The sequence below is a fragment of the Mustela putorius genome, unplaced genomic scaffold (assembly GCF_011764305.1).
Source record: "Mustela putorius furo isolate JIRA1106 unplaced genomic scaffold, ASM1176430v1.1 tig00003987_pilon_pilon_pilon, whole genome shotgun sequence".
In the NCBI taxonomy this organism is placed as follows: Eukaryota; Metazoa; Chordata; class Mammalia; order Carnivora; family Mustelidae; genus Mustela; species Mustela putorius.
The window spans coordinates 7,505,420-7,529,516 of NW_025422126.1; the positions used below are offsets into that span (position 1 = coordinate 7,505,420).

General features: G+C 56.0%; 1 protein-coding gene across 1 annotated transcript in view; it reads left to right on the plus strand.

The window, feature by feature from the left end:
- The window catches only part of MYO7A (myosin VIIA), a 72,890-nt gene extending 49,380 nt beyond the window's left edge, over positions 1-23,510 (plus strand). The window contains exons 27-48 of the mRNA XM_045071367.1: positions 280-406; positions 1,132-1,251; positions 1,815-1,988; positions 2,837-3,064; positions 4,356-4,526; positions 6,648-6,765; positions 7,498-7,624; positions 8,750-8,919; positions 9,860-10,050; positions 10,722-10,846; positions 11,475-11,632; positions 12,547-12,700; positions 13,790-13,945; positions 14,451-14,556; positions 15,673-15,786; positions 16,839-16,926; positions 17,103-17,209; positions 19,387-19,572; positions 20,001-20,117; positions 21,183-21,266; positions 22,187-22,306; positions 22,898-23,510. Coding sequence (XP_044927302.1) covers positions 280-406; positions 1,132-1,251; positions 1,815-1,988; positions 2,837-3,064; positions 4,356-4,526; positions 6,648-6,765; positions 7,498-7,624; positions 8,750-8,919; positions 9,860-10,050; positions 10,722-10,846; positions 11,475-11,632; positions 12,547-12,700; positions 13,790-13,945; positions 14,451-14,556; positions 15,673-15,786; positions 16,839-16,926; positions 17,103-17,209; positions 19,387-19,572; positions 20,001-20,117; positions 21,183-21,266; positions 22,187-22,306; positions 22,898-22,987 — 3,031 coding nt within the window. The 3' untranslated portion in view covers positions 22,988-23,510. The remainder of the gene's footprint in view (positions 1-279; positions 407-1,131; positions 1,252-1,814; positions 1,989-2,836; positions 3,065-4,355; positions 4,527-6,647; positions 6,766-7,497; positions 7,625-8,749; positions 8,920-9,859; positions 10,051-10,721; positions 10,847-11,474; positions 11,633-12,546; positions 12,701-13,789; positions 13,946-14,450; positions 14,557-15,672; positions 15,787-16,838; positions 16,927-17,102; positions 17,210-19,386; positions 19,573-20,000; positions 20,118-21,182; positions 21,267-22,186; positions 22,307-22,897) is intronic.
- Positions 23,511-24,097: the final 587 nt, after the last annotated feature.

Genomic DNA, 24,097 nt, shown 5'->3' on the forward strand with positions numbered 1-24,097 from the left:
GCATGCCCCAGAGCCAGAGGCACACCTCTCTCTGGGTCCTGGGGACCTGGCTGTGGATCTGGATTGGAGTCAGGAGCATGCTTTGTGCCTGATGCATCTGCCTCCAAGGCCAGACCCTCTTCGTGGCTCCATAGCTTTCCCAGGCTGGCCACAGGCCGCTGCCTCCTGGGTGGTCCAGGGCAAGAGGGAGAGGACAGCATGTTGTGTGTCCCACCAGTGGCTGGGCGGGGCTGGGCTTCTCTGACGCTGTCTCCCTTCCTTGCTTCTCTGCCTGCCTAGGGATGAGATCTACTGTCAGATCAGCAAGCAGCTCACTCACAACCCCTCCAAGAGCAGCTACGCCCGGGGCTGGATCCTTGTGTCTCTCTGTGTGGGCTGCTTCGCCCCCTCTGAGAAGTTCGTTAAGGTAGGGAGGCTCTTGGCCTCCTGGGGCGAGAAGGGAGTCCGAGGAGAGAACAAGGGGAGGAAGCGCTGCGGGGCTCAGCAAGGAAGCCCTGCCTGGGCCATCTCCTCCCAGGCCACAGCGCACCCCCCTGCCCCGCCCCATCCTGGCCCTCCTCCCAGGCTCCAGCCCTTCACTCTCTTCTCCCCTCAGCCTCTTTCTATTTAGGAAGAGACTGAGTTTGACAGCAGCATCTCCAGACCCTCCACTTAGGGTCTTGGAGCAGGCCCTGTGGTGGGTCTCAGGTCCCTTCTTTGACTGCACTTCAGTGCCAGGCCCTGGGTGCTGGGGACACAGAGGCAGAGTGGGTCAGAGCAGGACCAACCCCACTGGCCAGCACCATGAGGAGGAGAGTGCTCTCCCAGTCGGAAGGAATCAGGGAGGTGGGCCTAGCAATTAGGCCAGGAGAAGAGAGGGGGAGTGGTGTGTGGGGTGAAGCAGGACGCACAGCTGAGACTGGACAGGGTGAGAAGAACGTGGTGGCCTTGTTGCCAGCCTGAGGCACATGGACTCGATCCCAAGGGCAGCAGAGCGGAGCCCCAGAAGGAATGGAGGGACGTGGATGACTGGGCCTCAAGCCAGTCCTGAATGTGGGTGCAAGGGCTGGAAGCAGGAGACCTGGTGGCTGTTGTCACATTCTCGGAGCGGAGGCTGGAGTGGGGGTCCCTCAGCCAGTCCTCTGTCTACAGTACCTGCGCAACTTCATCCACGGGGGACCGCCCGGCTACGCTCCATATTGTGAGGAGCGGCTCAGGAGGACCTTTGTCAACGGGACACGGACGCAGCCGCCCAGCTGGTTGGAGCTGCAGGTGTGGCCCCGGCCCCACCCAGGCATGCATGCACGTGTGTGTGCACGTGTGGGCGTGTGTGTATCTAGTGCACTCCAGTGGCCCAGAAACATTCCCCACTCTAGGATTCTATGGTCCTTTAAGTTCTGGAATCCCAGGCTTGTTGGAACAGGAAGGCGCCCAGTGGACTCCCATCTGTTTCACGATCAAAGTGACTTGGGCAGGGGATTCCCTCTGTGTCTTACTAGCTGTACTTCATCTGTAATGTTGCAGTGATGACACTCATTCCCTAGGGTCTTGTGAGGGTTGCATGATGTGAGGGCAGAAGCCCCCGGCCAGTGGCAGTGCTCGGCCTCCCAATCCCAACGCCCAGGCTCAAGGCCTTAAAGGTGCTGTCAGGGCAGGGAATACTGCAAGGCTCCCTGGGCACCTGTGACCAGCTGTCAGGATATCCTGGTGGGATGCCTGGGTCTGAGGCTCTGGGCCAGCTCCAAACACCTAGGAGCAAGGAGCCAGGAAACCCAGAGGGCGTGAACAGGTGTGCAGTGAAAAGATCCCCACAAACCCTCTTTGGTCATTTTCAGGCCACCAAGTCTAAGAAGCCCATCATGTTGCCTGTGACATTCATGGACGGGACCACCAAGACCCTGCTGACCGACTCAGCCACCACGGCCAAGGAGCTCTGCAACGCGCTGGCTGACAAGATCTCGCTCAAGGACCGGTTCGGGTTCTCCCTCTACATTGCCCTGTTTGATAAGGTACGACCTCTACGCAACGCCCCCTCCTGGCACCACCCTGGTTCCTGTTCTGGGTCTGCCATGCACTGACTCAGGCCATCTCGGGTGATTACCTACCTTCCAGAGCCTTCGTTTTTTCTCAGCCACTGGTAACTCTGCCTCTGCCCAATTCATTAGGAATGTGGAGAGCATCTAGAAATCTGGTGGTGCAGTAGTAGCTGGACACCCAGAGCTCGCTTCTGTCACATACCTGGGCTGAATCAACCCTCCCCTGGTACTGGAGAGAAAACAAAGCAGACACGGACCTGTTTGGGGGGCATGGAGCTACTTAACTCTCTGAGATTCAGTTTTCTCATTTGCAAATGGGAATGTACATTTCTGCCAGTTTTCTATGGTGGTTTCTGTTTGCTTGTTAATGACCACCTAGAGTGTGTGTAACCCTGGGCACATCTGGGCTGGGGGTGGGTGATTTTGCCTCCACACTCAGCAATGCCACAGATAGCAGAGATGCCCATCCCCCTGCCACTCCGGCAGGGTCCAGGGACAGAACCACATTACCCGACAGTTTGCCTCGGTTTTTCTCACCTGCACATAGCTCCCATGTTTTCAGTGGCCATTTGTCCGTCCAGGTTTCCCATAAGTCTTACATTAGGAAATGGGAAAGCCCACAAGGCTGTGCTGGCTCGGAGCCCATGGCTGGGATCCAGAGGTCTGATCTGCTTCTTGGGTGACCTGGACACATTCGTGCTTTTCTCTGAGCCCCAGTTTTCCATCTGAACAAGAACACTTGGCACCGCTGATGGTTCTTTGTAAGTCCTTCCCTGCCTGCTCAGCTTTTCACTGGGTGACCCCCAGCCTTGTGCCCGCAGGTGTCCTCCCTGGGCAGTGGCAGTGACCATGTCATGGATGCCATCTCCCAGTGTGAGCAGTATGCCAAGGAGCAGGGTGCCCAGGAACGCAATGCGCCCTGGAGGCTCTTCTTCCGCAAAGAGGTCTTCACGCCGTGGCACAACCCCTCCGAGGACAACGTGGCCACCAACCTCATCTATCAGCAGGTGGTACGAGGGGTCAAGTTTGGGGAGTACAGGTGTGAGAAGGTGAGTGACCATGAATCTTCTGCCTGATCTTGCTCAGCTCACAGCCCTCTATGTTCCGAATCTTGACTGAATGTTACTGTCTGGGACCCATCATTAGCTTCTGTGGAGGTTAGCCTGACTGAGGTTGCTTCTAGATTAACTCTGTCCATGGGGATGGGGCCTTTGAAGCCCAGTGTGAACTCTGCCGGTGGAAGGTGTCCACGTGTCTGCAGTGCTTGTGCCTGGTACAGAGTCTGTGCTTCAGGACGTGCTGTCTTGTTCTGCGTGCATCCAGGAAACCCTGTCCTTTAGACCAGAGTTTGCAAATGTGTACTCTCTTTGTTTCCTTTTAAAGGTCAGGAATGATATGGAGTAGTAACTCGTGCTATGTTATTTTTGATGGCGTTGATGATGGTTCTCATGGTGCTTATGAATCTGTTGGTGACTGTGATGTGGCAGTAAGGAAAAGGGGATGGAAAGGAAGGGGGTGGGTGGTGGCGGCGGTGGTGATGGCAGAGGAAGCACTGGCAGACGTGTGCTCAGGATAGTGGTGGTGATGATGATGGTGCTGAGGATGTGGCAGGGTTGGTGGCCCTGGAAGGTGCTGGGTTGGTGATGGTGACAGTGGTCATGGTGGTGCGGAGCTGATCCTCACCCAGAAGGCATGAGTATAGCCGTATCAGTTGTTGAAATTCTGAAATGCTTTGAATGGTCTGGGAAGCATGTACTGCCCTCATCACTCCCAAGAGCCTTTCTCTCTTCCACTTCTGCTGCAGCCCTGGTGAGTCCCAGATTGCCATGTACCCTCAGGCAGATGAGGGACAAATGCCCAGTCCCCATCACCCCGCCCTCAAAAGCCTCTGCAGCACAGCCTCCTTGTCTCTCACTACTGGGGCCATCCCAGGGAGGGGTGGTGATGGAGAGGGTAATGTGCGCCCACCCTTCACTCTGACAGTACCAGCAGTGCCAGGGCCCCCCTTCTCCCAGGCAGCCTGTCAGTCCCCATCGCTGGCTCACGGGCTGGGAATGTGGTGATCAACCCCTCACCAACAGCTGGGCCGGCCTCTCTGGGTTAGCTCATGTGCCTCTGTGCTGGTGTGAAGGGCACCCAGGAGAAGGCAGGGGCGTGGTCCTGCCCTTGGGGAGCTCATGGTTCCACTAAGCAGACAAGAACTTCTGGGGAATCCGTGAGAGCACAGTTTCCCAAAGCCTGGGGTCAACAGCTCCAGGAGGCAGGGCCCTGGGGCTTCGGGGATCAGAAGGGCTTCCCAGAGGGTGTGCGAACAGCACCCTCCTCCCCTTCCCCACCTAGGAGGATGACCTGGCCGAGCTGGCCTCCCAGCAGTACTTCGTAGACTATGGCTCCGAGATGATCCTGGAGCGCCTCCTAAACCTCGTCCCCACCTACATCCCCGACCGCGAGATCACACCCTTGAAGACACTTGAGAAGTGGGCCCAGCTGGCCATTGCTGCCCACAAGAAGGTAGGAGGACAGGGCGGGGTCTGGGGAGAGGGACTCTCTGGTGACCTGGGCTGGGAGGCAAGGATCCAGACAATCAAAGAGGTCAAGCTCTCACTGGACGTGTGTCTGCCCGCAGGGCGACTGGGAGACAGGATGGCATCCTCTACCTCCTGCCTCCCCAGCAGCTTTCCTCTGCCATGGATATCAGTTCACTTGTGTCCTATGCTGTCTACTCTGGGCTGGTGCCAGGGACATAGAGATGGATCAAATCCAGCCCTGTGGCCTCATGAGAGAAACCATGGGCATTGGGTTGGGAGGGGGACACCCTGCACTGGGCCGCAGCTGCATGCTAGAGCTGCAGCTCAGGAGTGTTGGTGCGTGCTGGGAGAGCTTTTAGGAAGCCCGCCCTTCTTTTTGCCTAAAAGAGCTCTGGCCCAGCTTCCTGCCCAGAGAACTTTAGGGACAGACCCCCCGACCCCCTTGCTTGAGGCCCCAGGCTCATAACCACCCCTGAGTAGCTCTTTCCAGGCTAAGGGGCCTGCCCAAGTAGTAGAGGAGGGGTGGGCTGGCTGCTGGAGGGGATCCACAGGCCTCTCTGTAATCCTGGCCCTAGTTGTGGGAGACCAGAGTCATCTTTGCACACAAGATCCTGGGGTCTCTGCAGACGAGCAGTCTTTCAGCTTTTTATACCCCATGCCCTCTTCCCCAACCAGAGGCCCCATGTGCCTCTCCCACCCAAGTCTTTGCCTTCCCTGATGAGTTGCCCACAAGCCTCCCCTCTTCTCTGAAACTGCCCCACTCCCTCTCTATATCTAGGCCTGGCTCTGCCACCAGGCCCTCCCCTTTCCTGCAGCCCCCTGCAGAAGAGATGTGAGTTTTCCTTCTAGCCCTCTGTCTCTTTGTCCAGGCAACCACCTGCTCCTCACCTCTCCCTCCCTGTCACCTGCCGAAGCCTGTCCACTCCACCTCGCAGATAGTTTCCAACCTTCTGCCCCTCCCCCCCACCTCCCCAGGGCCTCCTCAGTGTTCACTGTTGTCATGCACTTGGCACATTCTGGGATGGCTGCCATTGCTCATTAATTGGTTCTGTTTGGGGTGCTTGCCATGTGTCAGACACTGTACCAGGCCCTGGGGACACAGCTGTGAAGGGAACAGAGGTGGTCTCTGCCCCTCATAGCCCACGACTGAGTTTGCTGTGTCTCTCCCTCAGACCAGAGCCTGTTGGCCCGTGTTCCATATCCCAGGGCCATTCTTCTCATAGAGAGGAAAGCTGTGAACTAGCATGGTTTTTAGGGCCCAGTGGGTAAAAACGTTTTATCTGGGAATAATTTCAAACTTACAGAGAAGTTGCAAATTCAAAAACCTGGAACCATATGCCCCTCTGCTTCACCCAGACTCACTGGTGGTTCTGCGCGTGTTTGCTTTATGGTCCTCTCTCTCCGTGGTTTCTTCTGACCCCGTCCCCTCACGGGAGGGCCCTGCTTCCAGCCCTCTCCACACATGGCAGGCACGGGTGTCTTTGCTCATGTTTGTGTAGAGATGACAGATAGCTTGAGTTCCATTTGATACGTCCAATTTCTACTCCAACCCCACCGAGTTGTTAATAGGGCTCCAAGCGATATTTTTCGATAGTAAAATGCCAGCCCTTTCATCTTCTGCCAGCAGCATTGCATCACTGGCTGGCTGCTCCAGCCCTCCCCTATGTGATGATCTTCCTCCTTCCCAGGTTCGCCTGTCCGGTTCTGCTAACAGCCCAGTCTGGCAGTGGCTGCCTCTTCTACACTTCCGTGTGACCTGGCTCTTCTATGTCCCTTCCCCACCCCTCTTCTTGGTGTGGCACATACATGCCTGCTTAGCCACATGTGCCCATATCCCAGATGCCTCCTCCTCACCCCTGACTTTGGGCCTTGCACACATGTGGGCCAGGACTGTGGGCTTTTCTGTCGCGGCTGAATTGGCAGCTCCCTGCAGGTGTGACCTGTGCAGTGATGGGGTTGGCTGTGGGCTAATGGGGTGTGACAAGGCCATGTGGCACAGGAGGACACCTTAGTTCCAGGGCTTTCCTGGGCTGGGGGCCACAGATGTTGGATTTCCAGACAGAGCTGATGTGACCTCTTTTTCCCCCCTGTCCATCCCCCTTAGGGGATTTATGCCCAGAGGAGAACTGATGCCCAGAAGGTCAAAGAGGATGTGGTCAATTATGCCCGTTTCAAGTGGCCCCTGCTCTTCTCCAGGTTTTATGAAGCCTACAAATTTTCAGGTACCCCCTCGGCCCTCCTGCCTCCCCGCCTTCCTCCTTGCCCTCTCCCACCCCGCACTCTGGCTCCAGACCACCACGGAAGGGAGGGATGGCCTGAGCCAGACTCCAGTCAGCCCAGCTCCGCCTGTGGGCTTGCTTGCTCATTCCCGGTCAACAAGTGTAGGGTGGCTCCTGTCTCCCCACAGTCTAGGTGCTTAGCAGCACTTTGGGTGAGATGATGGAAGGCCTGCTGACATAATTCAGCATCTGCTGTGTACAGAGGCAGGCAGCCCAGAGTCTAGGCTGCACTGACTCTGCGCTGTGGACATGACAGACACAAACCCACTTGGGCCATTGGCTCAGCCATCCTTGGGGCCGAGTGACCAGGCACCTGTTCCATGCTGGGCCCTGTGCTGGTGTCGGGCGTCACAGAATCACCAGATATCTGGCTGGAGGGAACCTTGGGGCTCAGCTGACTCCCTTCCCATAGCCCACCTCCTTCCAGGGCAGGGACTTGTCCAGAGCTGCACGATGAACAGAGGCAGGGCCAGGACTCAGACAAGTTTCCTGATGTCAGTGCTGTCTTCCCACTGCCATTTGAATTTTGACTTGTAGGGAGGTTGTGCTCTCCAAGGCTCAGTTTCCCCATCTGTAAAATGGAAATCTGTTTCCCTCCCTGGGGGCATGAGGACTGGGAAGGGCTGTGCTGTGAGTGGGGCTGCCTCCCTGTCACTGCCTTGGTCTCTGCCCCAGGCCCCAGCCTCCCCAAGAATGACGTCATCGTGGCAGTCAACTGGACGGGAGTCTACTTCGTGGACGAGCAGGAGCAGGTGCTCCTGGAGCTGTCCTTCCCTGAGATCATGGCCGTGTCCAGCAGTAGGTTAGTCCAACCCCTCCCACGCCTCCCTTCCGTGCAGAGCAGGCTGTCTGACAAGGCACAACGACCCGCAGCAGGGAGGTGTCAAGCCCAGTGCTCTGATTCTGCACTGTCTGAAGCAAGAAGGGGCAGACGGAGACACAGACTGACAGAGGGGAAAGGAGAGGGCTCCTGGAGCTTTCCTGGGGGCCCGGGGGCCTTTGGGGAGTCACTGCCTCATAGAGGATGTCACTGAGATGCAGAGACATGTAGTCTCCTGTCCCGGTCCCACATGATTGAGCAGTTTGGGCCACCCTGTGCAGACCTCTCAGGCACCTACCGCCCCGCCCCGATAGGGGCCGAGCGGCCTCTAAGGGGCATCACTGGCATTCAGAGATGGATGTAGGCAGCTAGGAGACGGCCAGGGGCAGTCAAGTGTGCACAAAGAGGGCCTGGCCTGGGATCCTGGGGCTCAGGTGGGACTCACGTCCAGGTCCTTGCCCCTGAAGTGGAGCTGTTAACACTTGCCTTCAATAACAGTGGTGAGGACTCAAAGTAACCATCCGTGGGAGAGCTCTGGAAGCTGAAAGGTGTGGGCACACTAGAGCAGTGGTGGGAGGGGTTCCTGGAATAGCCTCGTGTTCCCAGCAAGCCCTCCCCCGATGCCTGGCTTAGGAGAATGTCTCTGGGCAGCATCTGCTATGGGCTGGGGCTGGGCCTGTGCTGAGCACAGGGACGTAGGACACTAACATAGGTCTTGCCCTCTTGCAGCCCCCTTCAGTTGAGGGAGGAGACAGACATTGAATGGGCTGTTTTAAGGCAAGGACCAGTGTGGTAAGGGCTGTGGGAAGGCAAGGACTACCTGGAGGAAGGAGTATCTAGGCTGAAATTTGAAGGGTGAGTAGGAATTAGATAGGCAAAGGGAACTAGGCCAGGCCCCTGCAGACCTCGCTCTGCACCGGGTGTGACTTTGGCAGAGCCATGTCTCACCCAGGTGGGGCCGTGTCTGACTGGGCTGGCCTTGGTCTCCTTCAGGGAGTGCCGTGTCTTGCTCTCGCTGGGCTGCTCTGATCTGGGCTGTGCTGCGCCTCACTCGGGCTGGGCAGGACTGACCCCGGCTGGGCCCTGTTCTCCGTGTTGGTCCTGCAGGGGAGCGAAACTGGTAGCCCCCAGCTTCACGCTGGCTACCATCAAAGGGGATGAGTACACGTTTACCTCCAGCAACGCTGAGGACATCCGTGACCTAGTGGTCACCTTCCTGGAAGGGCTCCGAAAGAGGTCTAAGTACGTGGTGGCCCTGCAGGACAACCCCAACCCTGGTGAGTGGCTCCTGGCACAGGGCGCCAGGCCCCGAGGCTCATGGGCATCACGCAGATCACATACCTTGGCCTTGGCCTGGCATTCAAGACTGCCAGTGCTTTTTACTACCCCTCCCAGATGCCCTTGGCTCCACCTGGACCAAAAGCCAAATTCTGCACCCTCCTTCTGTGCCCCATGGGGAGTCTTCCTCTCCTGCCCCTTCCATACTTACCACCCATCACATTCTCCAGGTGATATCAGGGGTTCCTCCTCAGTAGTCTCCAAACACCCACTGCCTTCAAGTGATGACATCAGTAATAGCTACTCTCACTGAGCCCTCCCCAGGCCTCCAAGGCTCTGGGCAGAGTTTGGAAAGGACAGAGGTAAAACGGACTCTGGCCTTCCTCTCAGCTGGGAGAGGAGCTGGAAATGGTCCCTGTGACAGTGCAGTGACCAGGGAAGCCCAGAGCCTCTGGGTGGCTGGAGGGGAGGCCCCCGGGCAGCCTGGGGCTCAGGGAGAAGGTATGTGTGGGCAGAGTGTTTGAAGCAGAGAGGAGAGGACAGACCCAGTACAGAGCCTGGAGAAAACCCGGCATGTCTGGGAGCTGCAGATAGTGTGGCTGGGCTGGTATAGGTGAGGAAAGGGAGGAAAGGCAGAAGCGAAGGGGAGGAAGTCAGGAAACCTAGCCCACAGCAGCCCTGTGAGCGTGTTGAAGAGGGTGGGCTTTCTTCCCAGGGCAGTGGGGAGCCACAGAAGGCTTGTGAGCACAGGAGTATCCTCTTCCAATGGCCATGTCTGTGTGAAGGGTTGTGGCAAGGTGGAGGCAGGGTGACCAGCAAGCAGACATGAGAGAGGCAGGGCCTCAGTTATTCAGTGGGGAGGGATAGCTTATAGGTCATCAACCCAAATAAAGATGTTCCAATCCAGCCTCTCTCTCTGCCCCCACCTCTGCCTCCCAGCGGGGGAGGAGTCGGGTTTCCTCAGCTTTGCCAAGGGAGATCTCATCATCCTGGACCATGACACAGGAGAGCAGGTCATGAACTCAGGCTGGGCCAACGGAATCAATGAGAGGACCAAGCAGCGTGGGGACTTCCCCACTGACTGCGTGTATGTCATGCCCACTGTCACCTTGCCACCGCGGGAGATTGTGGTATGTGGCTTGGGGGTGGCAGATGGATAGGAGTGTCCTCTGGGTCTCTCTTTGTCTTCTTTCCATATCTGTAAAATGGAGTGAGGAATTATAATAGATTTATGGTCTGCAGGTCCTGTGAAGAAGACCTGGGGGTCTCACAGGACCACAAACTTTGAGCTGGGGAAGCTGTCAAACCTGTGCTAGGTGGTGAGGGGCCTAGAAACTGCATCAGATGAAAAACTGCTGGGGGTGAGGGATGCGAGGAGAGTGGGGAAAGGAAGCATCACCTCGCACTGCCTGTGAGCAGAGCTGGGAAGGAAGGCCATGGCCCTTCTGGATCGCAGCCCTGAAGACTCAGAGCCCAGCTTTGCAGGCAGTTTGCTGAGCTAGGCACTGCTGACTGGGCAGTTGACCACATCCCCCTACTTCAGCCAGCCTCTATGACAGACCTGGCCTGCTTCGGACACAGGATATTCAGGAAAGGATCCTGAGTCCAGCATGATGGAGGCCACAGTAGCTTCAGAGATCCCAAAGAGGGAAAGGACTCCCGGGGTCAGAATGGGGTGAGGGTCAACCCCATGGCGGGAATCTTCCCCAGCCCCAGTCCAGATGACTCTGAGCTTTACCACGTTGATGCCGGGAGCCCCAGGTGAAGAGCTGACCTCAGACTCCTGTTTCTTGGTTTCTAGGCCCTGGTCACCATGACCCCTGACCAGAGACAGGACGTTATCCGCCTCTTGCAGCTGCGGACAGCAGAGCCTGAGGTGCGCGCCAAGCCCTACACGCTGGAGGAATTTTCCTACGACTATTTCAGGTGATGGGGAAAGCGTAGAGGGGGACTAGGAGAGTGAGCCGTGGGCTTCTGTTACTATAGTCTGTGCGGTGGGGTTGCCTTGGGATGCTCCTGCCTGGGGGCAGGGACAGTATCAGAGGGAGCAGTGGAACAGTTTGTTGAGATAACCCTTCCTGTGTCATTTTGTCCTTCTTTCATTTAATATATTGCAACTGTGATGTGGCCATCCCAGGTGGGGTCCTGTGCACTCATGACCAGTGCCTGCCTCACCAACTCACAGTCCTGGTGGGGAGCTAGGCACAAAATTGGGCAGCTGTGATTGTGTGTGCCCAGCATTGTGGTGGGGATGCTGGGGGATGGGGGTGGGGTTGGAAGATAGGCTTTCTGGAGGAGGTGGCGTCTGAGCTGAGCTATATAGGGGGTGACCCAGCAAGGCCAGAGCAGAGAAAGCAGAGAGGAACGGAGGGGAGGAGACCATGGAGATGGGCAGGGCTGGCTTTCTAGCTGAGAATGTAAGGTCCAGGGAGGGCTGATGACTCACCCCAAGTCAGTCTGTCCAACAGAAAGAGTAGGGCCTTCTGCCTCCATAACAGGTGGGAGAGGGGCGGGTCTTACAACCTGGGGGTCAGTGCCAACTGTGTTGTGTCAGGCCCCCACCCAAGCACACGCTGAGCCGGGTGATGGTATCCAAGGCCCGTGGCAAGGACCGGCTGTGGAGCCACACACGGGAACCACTCAAGCAGGCACTGCTTAAGAAGATCCTGGGCAGCGAGGAGCTCTCGCAGGAGGCCTGCATGGCCTTCATCGATATCCGCACCTGTGCGGGTGGGCACCATGGGCCCCTAGGCCCCTGCCTCTAGGGTTTCCATCCAGATACCTACTTCCTTCTGAGGGGCCTAGTTGGGTTGTGGGCCGCGTGGAGGTCTGTGGATCCATTTGCCTGGCACCAACAGTGTGTGAGCGGCAGCCTCATCCATGGTCTCCTCTGACCCTGTTCTTCGGTTCACAGATGCATACGGTGTCCTGTGCTAGGCCAGGCATGGAGACATAGCTGTGACCAGGGCCAGTCCCTGGCCTCATGGCACTTACAGCTAAAAAGGCAGACATGCTGATCGGGACTGTGCTGTGATGGGGCAGAACTGATGTGGGCTTGGAGGAGGGCAGGATGGCCTTCCTGGAAGAAGGGGTATCGAGGCTGAGATCTGAGGACTGAGCAGGCCCTAGTCAGTCAAAGGGGAGATGAGTGGGGAGTGTTCCAGATGAATGAGCATGCCTGGATGGCCTGAATCACAGAATGATGCAGCATGCAGAGGTCTAGAAGGAAATCTGAAGATGTGGGCTGACTAATGAAGGGTTCCCAAGTCCCGCTAAGAAGCTTGGACTGTATCCCAAGGCCATGAGGAGCCCCTACGTGATAGGATGGCACAGTCAGATTTGTGATTTGGAACATCCGCCCTGGTTGCTGTGAGGACTTTGGATGTGGGGTGGGGACGAGGTGGGATCACTGGTGAGGAGGTGGTCAGAGGAGTGGAGGAGAGGGAGGGCAGTCAGCATAGAGAGTGGGGTGGGTGGGTCAAGCCCATCTCCTGAGTGAGTAGTCTGAGGCCCGGGGTCACACACTGGGGTGGGGGCAGACCCCGTTAAAGAGTGTGGCCTGCTGGGTCAGTGTCCCCCACCCCCTGCTCCCACTGGTTGCAAGCCCTTCCTTGACGGCTCCCCACCCGTGCTCAAGTACATGGGCGACTACCCATCCAAGAGGACGCGCTCGGTCAATGAGCTCACTGACCAGATCTTTGAGGGTGCCCTAAAGGCTGAGCCCCTGAAGGATGAGGTGTACGTGCAGATCCTGAAGCAGCTGACCGACAACCACATCAGGTGGGTGGGAGTGGTGGCGGGTGAGGGACGTCTTCCCCCACTAGTGCTCACACATGACAGGGAGCACCTTCCCTCCTGAGGCAGCAGCTGGCCCACCTGGCAGCAGTCCTTCCTCACTCAGGACAGGAAGCTTCCCTTGGGCCCCCTCACGTCCCTCTTCTGCCTCAAGGCCCGAGGTCAAGAACCAAGAGGTGGTGACTGCACCCTCAGAATCGGTCCAAGTTTAATAGCACCAGCTCCTCCTAAACTTCCTGCCACTCACTGCCGAACCTCCTCTTGACACCTCTTCCCAGCCCAGACTCCACTGTCAGCCTGCAGGTTCTGCCCATGAGCCTGTGTCTCAGCCTGGCACAGGCTGTGTCCTGCTGGCCGGCAGCTGGAAGCTCTGGCTGAGAACTCACACAAGCTGAAGGGGCTGAGTCCCAGAGTGTGTTACTTTCTCCCTGCCTGGCCGGTCCTCGGCAGGAAGGGGACTTCAGGCCCATGCTAAGTGTCAGAGACTGAGAGAAGCCCCACCCTTATGCCCAGATCCCCAGTTCCCTCCTCAGCTTTGCCATTTTCTGCCTCTCTTACAAAATTTACCACTCAACCTTACATCAGATAGCTTCACGCTGCCAAACCACAGCCAGCATTTATCTCCTTTTCTGCGCACCAGAATTTGCCTCAGCCTTCAAAACTGAGATCAGAGGTCACCTCCTCCTAGAAGCCCTCTGTGCTTCTCTCCTATCAGGCCCAAGGACTCAGAGTGGTGCCTGAGGGAGCCCAGGGCCTGGTCTAACTCTGTGCTATTCAAGAATCCATGAGTTAAAGAGCTTCTGCCCGAACAAGGATCACACACTGCTTCCATCTCGCCGGGAAACAAAATCTTAGCTGGACCAAGAGTGCTTGGTTGATACAGCTGGCTTTCATTCTGGCACAAGCACTGGCTGGCTGGCCGTGTCGCCACTCACGGAGTGGCCCACCGCACTCTGACTAACACTCTGGCTGTCAGGGAGCTGGGTCACGGCCGGCACACACTGCCACGGTGAGGAGCCGAGGGATGTGCTGCTCCTCGGGGCCCTCAGACCCCTGGCTGGCCTCTTCCGGCAGGTACAGCGAGGAACGGGGCTGGGAGCTGCTCTGGCTGTGCACGGGCCTCTTCCCGCCCAGCAACATCCTCCTGCCGCACGTGCAGCGCTTCCTGCAGTCCCGCAAGCACGGCCCACTCGCCCTTGACTGCCTGCAGCGCCTCCAGAAAGCCCTGAGGTACGGCCCCGCGGAGCGGAGGCAGCAGGCACAGAGCTTGGGGCAGGGGGAGGGGTTCCCAGCCACACCAAGGTGTCCCCTAGGGATGAGGACGGGACCACACAGCAGGTGGGATATGTCCCTGGGGTAGCACAGCTGCCAGCCAGCCTGAGGTGGTGCCCACTCGGGACACACTTGGTGTCTGGCTGCTCAGAGGGGCTGAGGCAGGCCTGTGGTCTGCTGTGGAGGCAGGCCCCTCGGGCCCCACCTCCTGTTCTGCAAAGCCCCCTCCGTCCTCTGCCTCGTTCCGTCCCCTCCACAGCCCTAGGTGGGGTGCTCTTCTCCTCTCATCCTACAGTTGAGGAGCTGGAGGCTCTGAGAGGTTATGTGACTGTCACCTGGTAGGAAGTGGTGGACAAAATTAGAATTGGGGTCTGGCTCCAAAGGTCCCCCTGCTCCCTGCTCCCCATGGCCCAATGAACCTGCTGCCTCCTGACTGCTCCTCCATCCATCTCCTGGTTTTCAGAAATGGGTCCCGGAAGTATCCCCCACACCTGGTGGAGGTGGAGGCCATTCAGCACAAAACCACCCAGATTTTCCACAAGGTCTACTTCCCTGATGACACCGATGAGGTGAGGGCCTCTGGCTTCTTGGGTCACTGGATGTTCCTGAGGGCCAGGCTGAAGACACAGGGAGCAGTCCTGATGCCTCTCCCCTGCCTTCCCCACATGTGCCCCCACCCTCCTGCTCCTCAGCGGAGTCAGGGCTCAGCTGAGGGTTAGAGACTCCTGAGTCAGGAGGCCTGGGGTTCCCTGTCCAACCTCCTGTTATCTCCAGCAGTTTCCCTCTCTCCTAGGAGTCTCTGGCTCAGAGAAAAGTGCTTTCTGCCTCAGAGCTGAGGTCTGTGCCGGTGCCACCTCCCTTCTGCTGGCTCTGTACCTGGGCACAGGCGCGCCTGCCCCTGCCCCCTGCCGCCCAAGCCTCCCCATTGCCCTGAGCCCACTTCCCTGCAGGCCCCTTCCTTCCTCCTCACCGGCCTGGTTGTGGGTCTCCTTGACCAAAGGTCCTGTCTGTCTTCCCATTGTGTCCATTAGGTCAGGCTGCTGCTTGACTGCTGCTCCCCGCTCCATCTGAGCACAGGGTCTCATTCAGAGGAATGAGTCCGGCACTGAAACTTCTAGCTTAAAAAGCAGTTTTAAAAACTTTAGAGACTAAAAACTCGGAAATGCCATAATAGGATTCCAGTGACAAGGACAACAAATCAAGAAATCCTTTCCTGTCCTTCCAGTGGAAGGTTAAATGAAGCAGTGCCCTAACCTCCACCCCAGGCTCCTTCCCCTCTCTCCTTTTTCCTCCCTTTCTGGAATTTGCTTTCTTCTTCCTCCAGCCTCTCTCCTCCCAAACACCCTGCCCATCTGTGCCCCCTGCCCCTCACCCCCATGCTTGCATAGCCAGGCCCAGAACCCTGGAAGCAGAGGTCAAGTCTGTGTGGGGGGTGGGGAGGACACAATCTGGGAAGGTCCAGACAGGAGTTGACTTCTTCCTTTTCTTAAATGCCATGCCCAGCTCTAGACCCATGGGAAAACCCCTCTCTTGGAGGGTGGCCTCCATGGGAGGGGAGGGGAGAGGATGGGAGGTGACAGGAAGGGGCTCAATTATAGTTGCAGGCACAGACAGAGGGATGCAGGGGGCCCCAGCAGAGGCCTTGCTAGAGCCAAGTAACTGCTTCTTCTCCCAACACTCCTCAGGCCTTTGAGGTGGAGTCCAGCACTAAGGCCAAAGACTTCTGCCAGAACATCGCAGCCCGGCTGCTCCTCAAGTCCTCAGAGGGATTCAGCCTCTTTGTCAAAATTGCAGACAAGGTGGGTTGTGGATCCCTGGCTTCCTATTAGGCCACTGTCAGTCTGTCTGTTGGAACATTTGCTTGGGCTATAGGAGCTAGGAGCTTGTGGGGCAGCAGGGAGGGGAGAGAGAATGGGGGAGGGAGGAGAGGAGAGGAGAGAGTTGTGCTTGCATGTGGCATCGGGGTCCCTCTCCTTATGTCCCCTTACTTATAGCAGCTTCCTTCAAATCTTGCTCTTCTGGTGCATAGCAGAGCACGGCCTCGAAACTCTTGGGAGCCATGTGGTACTTTATGTTCTGGATACACGAGGCTCAGCACTCTGCCACAACACACATGTACTTCCAGATTTGATTTGACTGGTCCTTCGGCAGCCTTGCTGAGACCGATTAATTGTCGAAATAACCCTTGAAAGGAGGGTGATTATCCCTCACCTAACAGATCACAAAACCTGGACTCAGAAATGTTAAGTAACTCATCCAAAGTCCCACAGCAAGGATGCAGACCCAAGCAGGTCAGACTCCAAGGCACAGGCCCCTGTCACCATAACATACCGTTCTCCCCCGCTTCTGTGTCCATGGAGGTCAAGGGCCCAGTTTTAGAACCTCTTCTTGTGGGAAGGCTTCCCTCACCACATCAGGTAGATCAGGGGCTTACCCACAGTTTCCCATGCACCCATGTCTGTCTCATTTCACAACTGTCCCCATGCCAGACGTGGGGGACCTGGAGAGGATCTCAGTGAGATCCTGGACCCAGAGGAGCTTGGAGCCTGTGGGAGGAGCAGGTCACGGATGCTGCAGAATGTCCAAGGGGGGACTAGACCCCATTCTTGGTCTTCTCCCCAGGGTCTAGGGAGGCATGTAGTCAGTCTTTGCTGAATGACAAATGGAATGACTGTCACTCTGGGCAGGAAGTATGCTGTGTTCTGGAGACATTCAATAGGCACAGTCAGGGCAGGGCAGGACACCCCTTCTGGCTGTAAGAAAAGCAACCAGGAGGACCTTGGGTGGGAGAGTGAGAAAATTCAGTACTGCTGGAACTAAAATGAGTGGACTGCAATGCACATGTCCCTAGGTCATCAGTGTCCCTGAGAATGACTTCTTCTTCGACTTTGTTCGACACCTGACAGACTGGATCAAGAAAGCGAGGCCTGTCAAGGATGGTAACGTGAGGCCAGGTCCTGGGATCACATGAGGCCCGGAATGGGGCAGGTGCTGGCTCAGAGCCATACTTCAAGGTCCACCTGGGTGGGACCTGAGCTCTGGCCTCCTCCAGGGCTGGTGCTTGGTGACCCTCTGTGCTGGGACCCCCTGGGTGACCGCCCACCTTCTGCCACAGGAATTGTGCCCTCGCTCACCTACCAGGTGTTCTTCATGAAGAAGCTGTGGACGACCACAGTGCCTGGGAAGGACCCAATGGCCGATTCCATCTTCCACTATTACCAGGTGAACCCCCTCGCCCCTCTCTGCGGTGGCTGCCTCCATGCACTCCTGTCCTTGCCAGGAGAGGGGTCTATAACCACAAGGCCCCCAAGAGATTCCTGCTGGGATCCTCGGGACTGGCTCCACCTCACACTCTTCTTCTTCCTCAGGGCCTTGTACTTTCTTCTGAGCTCTTAATCCCCACCTGTTCACACCCTTCTCTCGATGAGGGTCCTCTGAATTCTGTCCTCTGAATTAATTCCAGGATCTGCTGTTGTATCTGGGTGTATCTGAGGCCTGTGTGAATCTGCAAACCCTTTCCAGCACAAGCATGTGCCTGCGGGAAGCCTGGCTGGCAGCAGTGGGGAGCCCTCTCTTCTGTATCTGGCACTTTTCACTCATTTTGCCCTTCCAGCAAACCCCAATAAGCAGGCATATTGTTCCCATTTTATAGAGGGAGAAACTGAGACGCAGAGAGACTAAGTGACGTAATTATGATGACAGGGCTGGTGGAACTGGGGTTTGCTTCTGTGTCTTCACAATGGCAGACTTGGCAACCTTTTCTGGGCTAGCCCATTTACCTTTACCATTTACCTGTGGGGCAAACGGATGAGGATGCTGGGAAGGCTGGAGGAGACAGGGCTGGTGGCTACTAGAGTAAAGAGAACCTTGACCTGGGAGTCTGCAAGACTCCTTCACACGTGAGCTCCGCCTCTCCCCACAGTGCCCATGTAGTGACTGGCAACATGAATGTCAGCTATCAGTTCCCCTAAGGCAGAAACCCACATTAGCCACACAACTCCCTCTCCCCACTTTCCCCTGTCCCAAATCATTCACCTGATGACTTCACCTCCCAAATCTCTCTTAAAACGATCCACATCTCTCCATTACCACCTGTACCCACTCTGGTCAGTGCATCGTCTTTTCTTGTCTAGATGAAGCTAGTAACATTTCCCCTGACCTCCCCTGTCCATTTTTACCCTCTTTGAGTCCATTCTCCACAGGAGGTCATCATGCTTTCAGGACCCCTCTCAGTGGCTTCCCATGGCTCCCAAGGTAGAAACCTAAATCCTGACTGTGGCCCTGCATGGGGGTGCCACTAGCTACTTCTGCTACCTTATCTTATATCCAGCACCCCATTGTTCATGTTCTCAGGTGTGCTAGGGAGGCTTTTTAACATTCTCTCTTTTGGGAAGCTCTTCCATAGGTTCTTTCCTTCACCTACAGAGCTTTTAGATGTTTTTTCAATCATAAGGGAGGTCTTCCGTCTTCCCAAGACTAGATCAGTTCAACTAGTTATATGCTGTTATAGCACAGAGAAGATTCCATCAAAGATGATAATTATACATTGATTTGGGGGGATGGTTGTTCTGGACTACAACTACAAGTTCTATGAGAGTAGGGAGGATATATGTTGTTGCTTAAAGAGCCTGGCTCATAGTAGATGCTCAACGAGTCTGTGTCAGCTTGGTGGACGGGTGAATAGGCAGGGACTCAGTGAATGAATAGGTGGGAAGTGGATGTGGGTAGGTGGAACCATCTTGGTGGACGGATGGGTATGGATGGGTAGATAGGTGGGTGAGTAGATGAAAAGGTAAATGGGTAATAATTGACTCAGGTTTCTAATCTGCAGTGTGTCCTTAGGTCAGCCTCAGTTTCCCTGTGCTTCAAAGAGTGGGTGAGACAGTTGTGAGGCTGTGGGCAGTGTTGGCCCTTTAGAAGCTTCATCTTTGCTTTTGGTCCACTCTTCATCCTCTGTTACTCTGTTTCTGGGTCTGGAAGTTCAAAGTGGGGAAGACCTGGTGCTGCTGATGAAACCAGCCGGTCTCCAGGGAATACAATGGGAGGAGGAGGCCAGCCTGAGAGGCTTTTCTCAAGGAAGGACAGGCTTAGAAGGTTAGGGGTGTGGAACAGTCTCAGGTTCTTCAGCTGGTCACTCGCTGAAATACAGGGAGAGGAAAGAATATTCATACGTGGCTTTGCTTTCTGACTGTAACGGGCTGCATCTGTGCAGGCATGACTCCTTCCCTGTGCTGTGCCGTCTTCCCTGGGGGCACAGTGTCAGCTGAGGCTGGGGAGAGAGGGAGGCCCAAATGTGGGGTAAGGCCATGGAGCTGGCTCAGGCTGGTGTGTGGGGGGGGTTGGGGGGCCCCTGCTTCCTCCAGTTCCTTGCACACCTACGCCCAACTCTGCCCTGGCAGGAGCTGCCCAAATACCTCCGGGGCTACCACAAGTGCACGCGGGAGGAAGTGCTACAGCTGGGGGCCCTGATCTACAGGGTCAAGTTCGAGGAGGACAAGTCCTACTTCCCCAGTATCCCCAAGCTACTACGGGAGCTGGTGCCCCAGGACCTCATCCGGCAGATCTCCCCTGATGACTGGAAGCGGGTGAGTATGGAGGAGGCAGCAGGACTAGGGACACTGCTGAATGGGTCTCTGGGCCCCCCACGGGTCAGGGGGAAGGTGCTGGCCAGCAGCCCAAGGAAGTCTCTCTTGTGGCCCCTGTGCATGAGGGTGACACTTTCCCATCTTCCCTTCCACTTGCTTTAGTATCCAGTCTTCCAGGCAAAGGACTCACCTGGCTGCTTGGGAGGAATCTGTTCTATCCTGGTTACCATGGTGACCTGATTGCACTTGATACTCTTTGGCCTACTTGCTTAGGGAAGGGCGTGGAGGGAAGGGAGATCAGGATTCCATTAACTGGGATAAGAGGCGAACCCTTCCTGGCCTCCAGGACCCCCAGGGCCCATGACAGTTAACAGTGCAGGTGGGATAGGAGTGACGGGAGAGGCCTCTGACCCATGCTCCCCCGGCAGTCTATCGTCGCCTACTTCAACAAGCATGCAGGGAAGTCCAAGGAGGAAGCCAAGCTAGCCTTCCTAAAGCTCATCTTCAAGTGGCCCACCTTTGGTTCAGCTTTCTTTGAGGTGAAGGTACGTTATGGGTGGCTTCTCAAGTGTGGGGAGTCAAGGAGTGGGGGCAAGAAGGCACAGAAACTCCTCCCCAGGACCGTGGGAAGCAGCCACAGCCTCTGCCACCTGCACTGGCAAGGAAAGGAGGGAAGTATCCTCAGCTTTGTACCACCTAGGTGTTTCAGCCTGGGGACATGAGGAACCACCAGGAGCTCAGCCTGGGAGGGGAGGCAGATAGGTAATGGAGAATGAACTGTGCCGTGTGTGACAAGGGGGAGCCCCCATCAAGGTGGGGGGAGTCTCAGAGGCCTACCCAGACATTGAAGGCTGAGGGGCAACACCTGCATTTTCCTGGAAGACCCTGGGGAGAGCTCCTGGCAGAGGGCCTAGCAAGAGCACAGGAAGTGCAAGTGGTTGAGTACAGATGGGTGTAGGCTATGAGGCACACAGACTGTGGTGAGGCAGCTTGGCAAACAGGCAAGGGAGTTGGGTTTCCTCCTGCAGGTGGTGGCTGACCTGGAGGGTTCTGAACAGTGTTGATGGGGCCAGAAATGCACTCTGACTGCAGGGTGGGGTGGGTGTGGGGCTGAGAGGCAGGGGTGAGGCAGGAAAATGGTGGACAGGCTGGCAGGAGAAGTGTGGGGATAGGTCAGGACGGAGAGGAGGGGATGGCTTGGTTACATATCTTGGAAGGGGGCCTTTTGAGAAGTCTGGCTATGCAAGGAAGAGAGGGAGGCACAGAGATAAGGGGGAGGCAGGGGTAGGGTTCAGAGAGGGTTTTTAAATATGAAAGGCATTTGGGCTGACAGAGGAGATAGCCCAGACTCCTAGAGGAGCAGGAGTGAAGGGATAAACTGTCACCAGGAAGAGTGGGGGATGGGGTCATTTGGGGACCCATAAAGGGACCTGGGTGGCACTGAGGGCCCAGCAGAGGTGGGAACCATGAGGCTGTGGCAGGGTTGCCAGCTCTGCTACATGCCTGGCATTAAGCAGGCAGCAAGAGAGGGCAACTTAGTCCTAGCACTCAGCTTTTCCTGCTCTGGGCTGCCCCAGCTAGAGCTGATGGTTTCTGGCTCTCTTTGCTAGCAAACTACGGAGCCAAACTTCCCTGAGATCCTCTTAATTGCCATCAATAAGTACGGGGTCAGCCTCATCGATCCCAGAACCAAGGTGAGCACTGACAGGGGAGAGCAGGGGTGGGGAAGTGGACTTCTCTGCCTGTACCTCTAACAACCGTCTCAGTACCCAACCCCCAAAGAGCCCCTGCCAGCCACCATCCTCACTTGATCTGCCTTCTTGGCCATCCATCTTGAGAGGCTGTGTTTGCTTTGACCATTTCCTTGCCTGCTCCATCAAAACTGCTCTCTTAGAGTTATTAGCCAATGCCTTACTACTCAGTCCACTGAACTTTTTAGTACTTGGCCTGTAAGCATCACTGGACCCTATCAACCACCCCTTCCTTCAACAGTGCTCTCTGTCCCTGTTGGTCAGGATGGCAGGCTGCATGCTGACAGGGGAGGGGGGCAGGGTATAACCACTGCTCACATCCATGGGCCAGAGCAGTCCTCACCAAGGGAATCAGGAAGCACAGTCCTACTACATACCCAGGAAGGATACAACTGGACCACTGGCCACCACCTTCTGCTTGTGCTCCTGTGCCCCACATTCCTGGTTTTTCTCTTATCTCTCTTGGTCGTTCTTCTCACATACTTTAATGGGATTCTTTTCCACCCACACATCATGCTCCAGAGGCTGTCCTTGTCACCTTCTTCCTCCTCAGGACCTCTTCATTCATGATCACTGTTGCAGATTCTTCCAGCCTCTCCAATTTCCAGTTCCAGCTCCACATGCCCCAAAGCCTCCCAGACTTCCCTGGGTGTCCCACCATCTGGCCCCAAATGAGGCAAGGAGGCCAGAGGTATCTGCTTCCCCCAGCAGCTCCATGGCAGAGCTGTCTTCTATCTTCTTGCTCCTTATCTTGTCTGAGGGCCCAAGGCCTTTCCAGTGGGTGGTGTCTGTGAGCTAGAACTCAGTGAGGTGAGGCCGGAGGGTCCAGACAATACAGCTTCAGACTTTCTCTGCTTCCCCAGGACATCTTGACCACTCATCCCTTCACCAAGATCTCCAACTGGAGCAGTGGCAACACCTACTTCCACATTACCATTGGGAACCTGGTGCGTGGGAGCAAACTGCTCTGTGAGACATCACTGGTGAGAGCTCTTCTGTTTAGGCCTGGTGGCCTTCCCTGCTTTGCCTACAGCTCCAGCTATCATCTGTCTCCAGAACAGACAAGAGAGTGCCTGGCTTGGCTTGAGATTGGGATCAAGGGTCAGATTGGGCCAACGTCAGGTCCCTTTGAGGCTCAGCTTAGGTCTGGGAAAGGGGCATAATTTGGGGCTGAGGAACAGACCCCTCATTTAATAATTATTTGTTGAGTGACTTTAGTACTAATCTGGGGACTGAGACTTTAGCCCCTGAGTTCAACAGTGGACACATTAGCAATGAGGTTTCTTCGACTGAGCCGAACTTCAAAGGCATGGCTCAACTGGTAGAGCCTTTAGAGTCAGCAGTATTTAAGAGATCTATAAGCTAGGGCCTTCACGTGGGGTCCTAACAACTTAGAACCTTAGAGATCTGGTGGGATGTGTCCATCCCTTCAGGGGAGACTGAGTCCAGAGTAGGACAGGATTCTCCTTTGTCCAGGGCTCTGCCCTCTGCAGTTTCCTGGAAGTGTTCTGGGTCTCAGTGCGCTGATCCTGTCACACTTTTTGCTCTGTTTATCTTCTTGCTCCTGTTTCCAGGGCTACAAGATGGATGACCTCCTGACTTCCTATATTAGTCAGATGCTCACAGCCATGAGCAAACAGCGGGGCTCCAGGAGTGGCAAGTGAACAGTGAGGGAGGTGGTGCTGGCTTGGGCCCATCAGCTACCTCTGCAGGTGGGGGAGGACTTTGCCATCTGGGCAGGGAGGCTGGGTCAGGCGGCCACCACTGATTATATCAACTTGGCTTCCTATCCTCCTTCCAGCGAGGCAGACTTGCTGGGATGCAGAACTCCCCTTGATCTACTGCTAAGGGTTGGTTCTAGTCCCAGCTTGCCGTGGCCTTCCCAGTTGTAAGAGCCTGTGCTCCTTGGATGCCTTTCTTAGACCCGTCCTACCATGTGACCTCTTTTGACTCTCTGTGCACCACTGCAACAGGGAATCAAAAGGACAACTTGATTCTCCGTACTGGGACCAACAAAACCAAGAATATTCTGAAACCTAAGGGACTGGCTTAATTCCTGTACATCCAGGATCCTCAGCTGGTATGGGGGAGACAGACTACTTTTATATATTGTAGTGTGAGTGCTGAGCCTCTATGCTGGTTTCCCCTGATCACCTCAAGGTATAAAGTATGTGTTTCATCTTCTGACCCTATAGTGTCCTTGCTGGGGGAAGGGGAGAGAGTGGGGGTGTGTATGGGACAAAGACAGGGTCCTGGGGGGAGTGGCCTGTGTAAGTATTTCCTTTGTCTGTGTTTGGAGGGCTAAGCTTGTCTGGGTTTGGGGGTAGGGGTGCCTGAGTCCAAGGCGGACTTGAAAGGGGCTTAAAGGGACTGGCTGGGACCAGGGTGGGGTGGGAGGAAATGTTGGGATATCAGTCTGAGAGGTAGGGACCTAAGTGTGCAGGGGCTGGGGATCTAGAGGAGGAATCAGCTTCTGGGCCTTAAGTAGGGCCAGTGGAGCCAGAGTGACCCTTGCATCTGGTCAGAAACATCTCCTTAATTCCCAGATGGTGCTTTGGATTAAACCCCCATGTCCTGAGAGTGCCTATAAATTGTTACTTTGTGACCAGGATGATACAAGAAAGTGGGGCTATCTGGGACAGTATGGGGGTGGGGTCTTCAGACAGGGAAGGTATCATGTGGGGGTGGGGCATCCTCCTAGACTATGGCTAGGAGGAGTGCCTGCCCAGAAAAGCAACAGTGGAGAATCCTCTCTAAGAGGACATGTTTCTGAT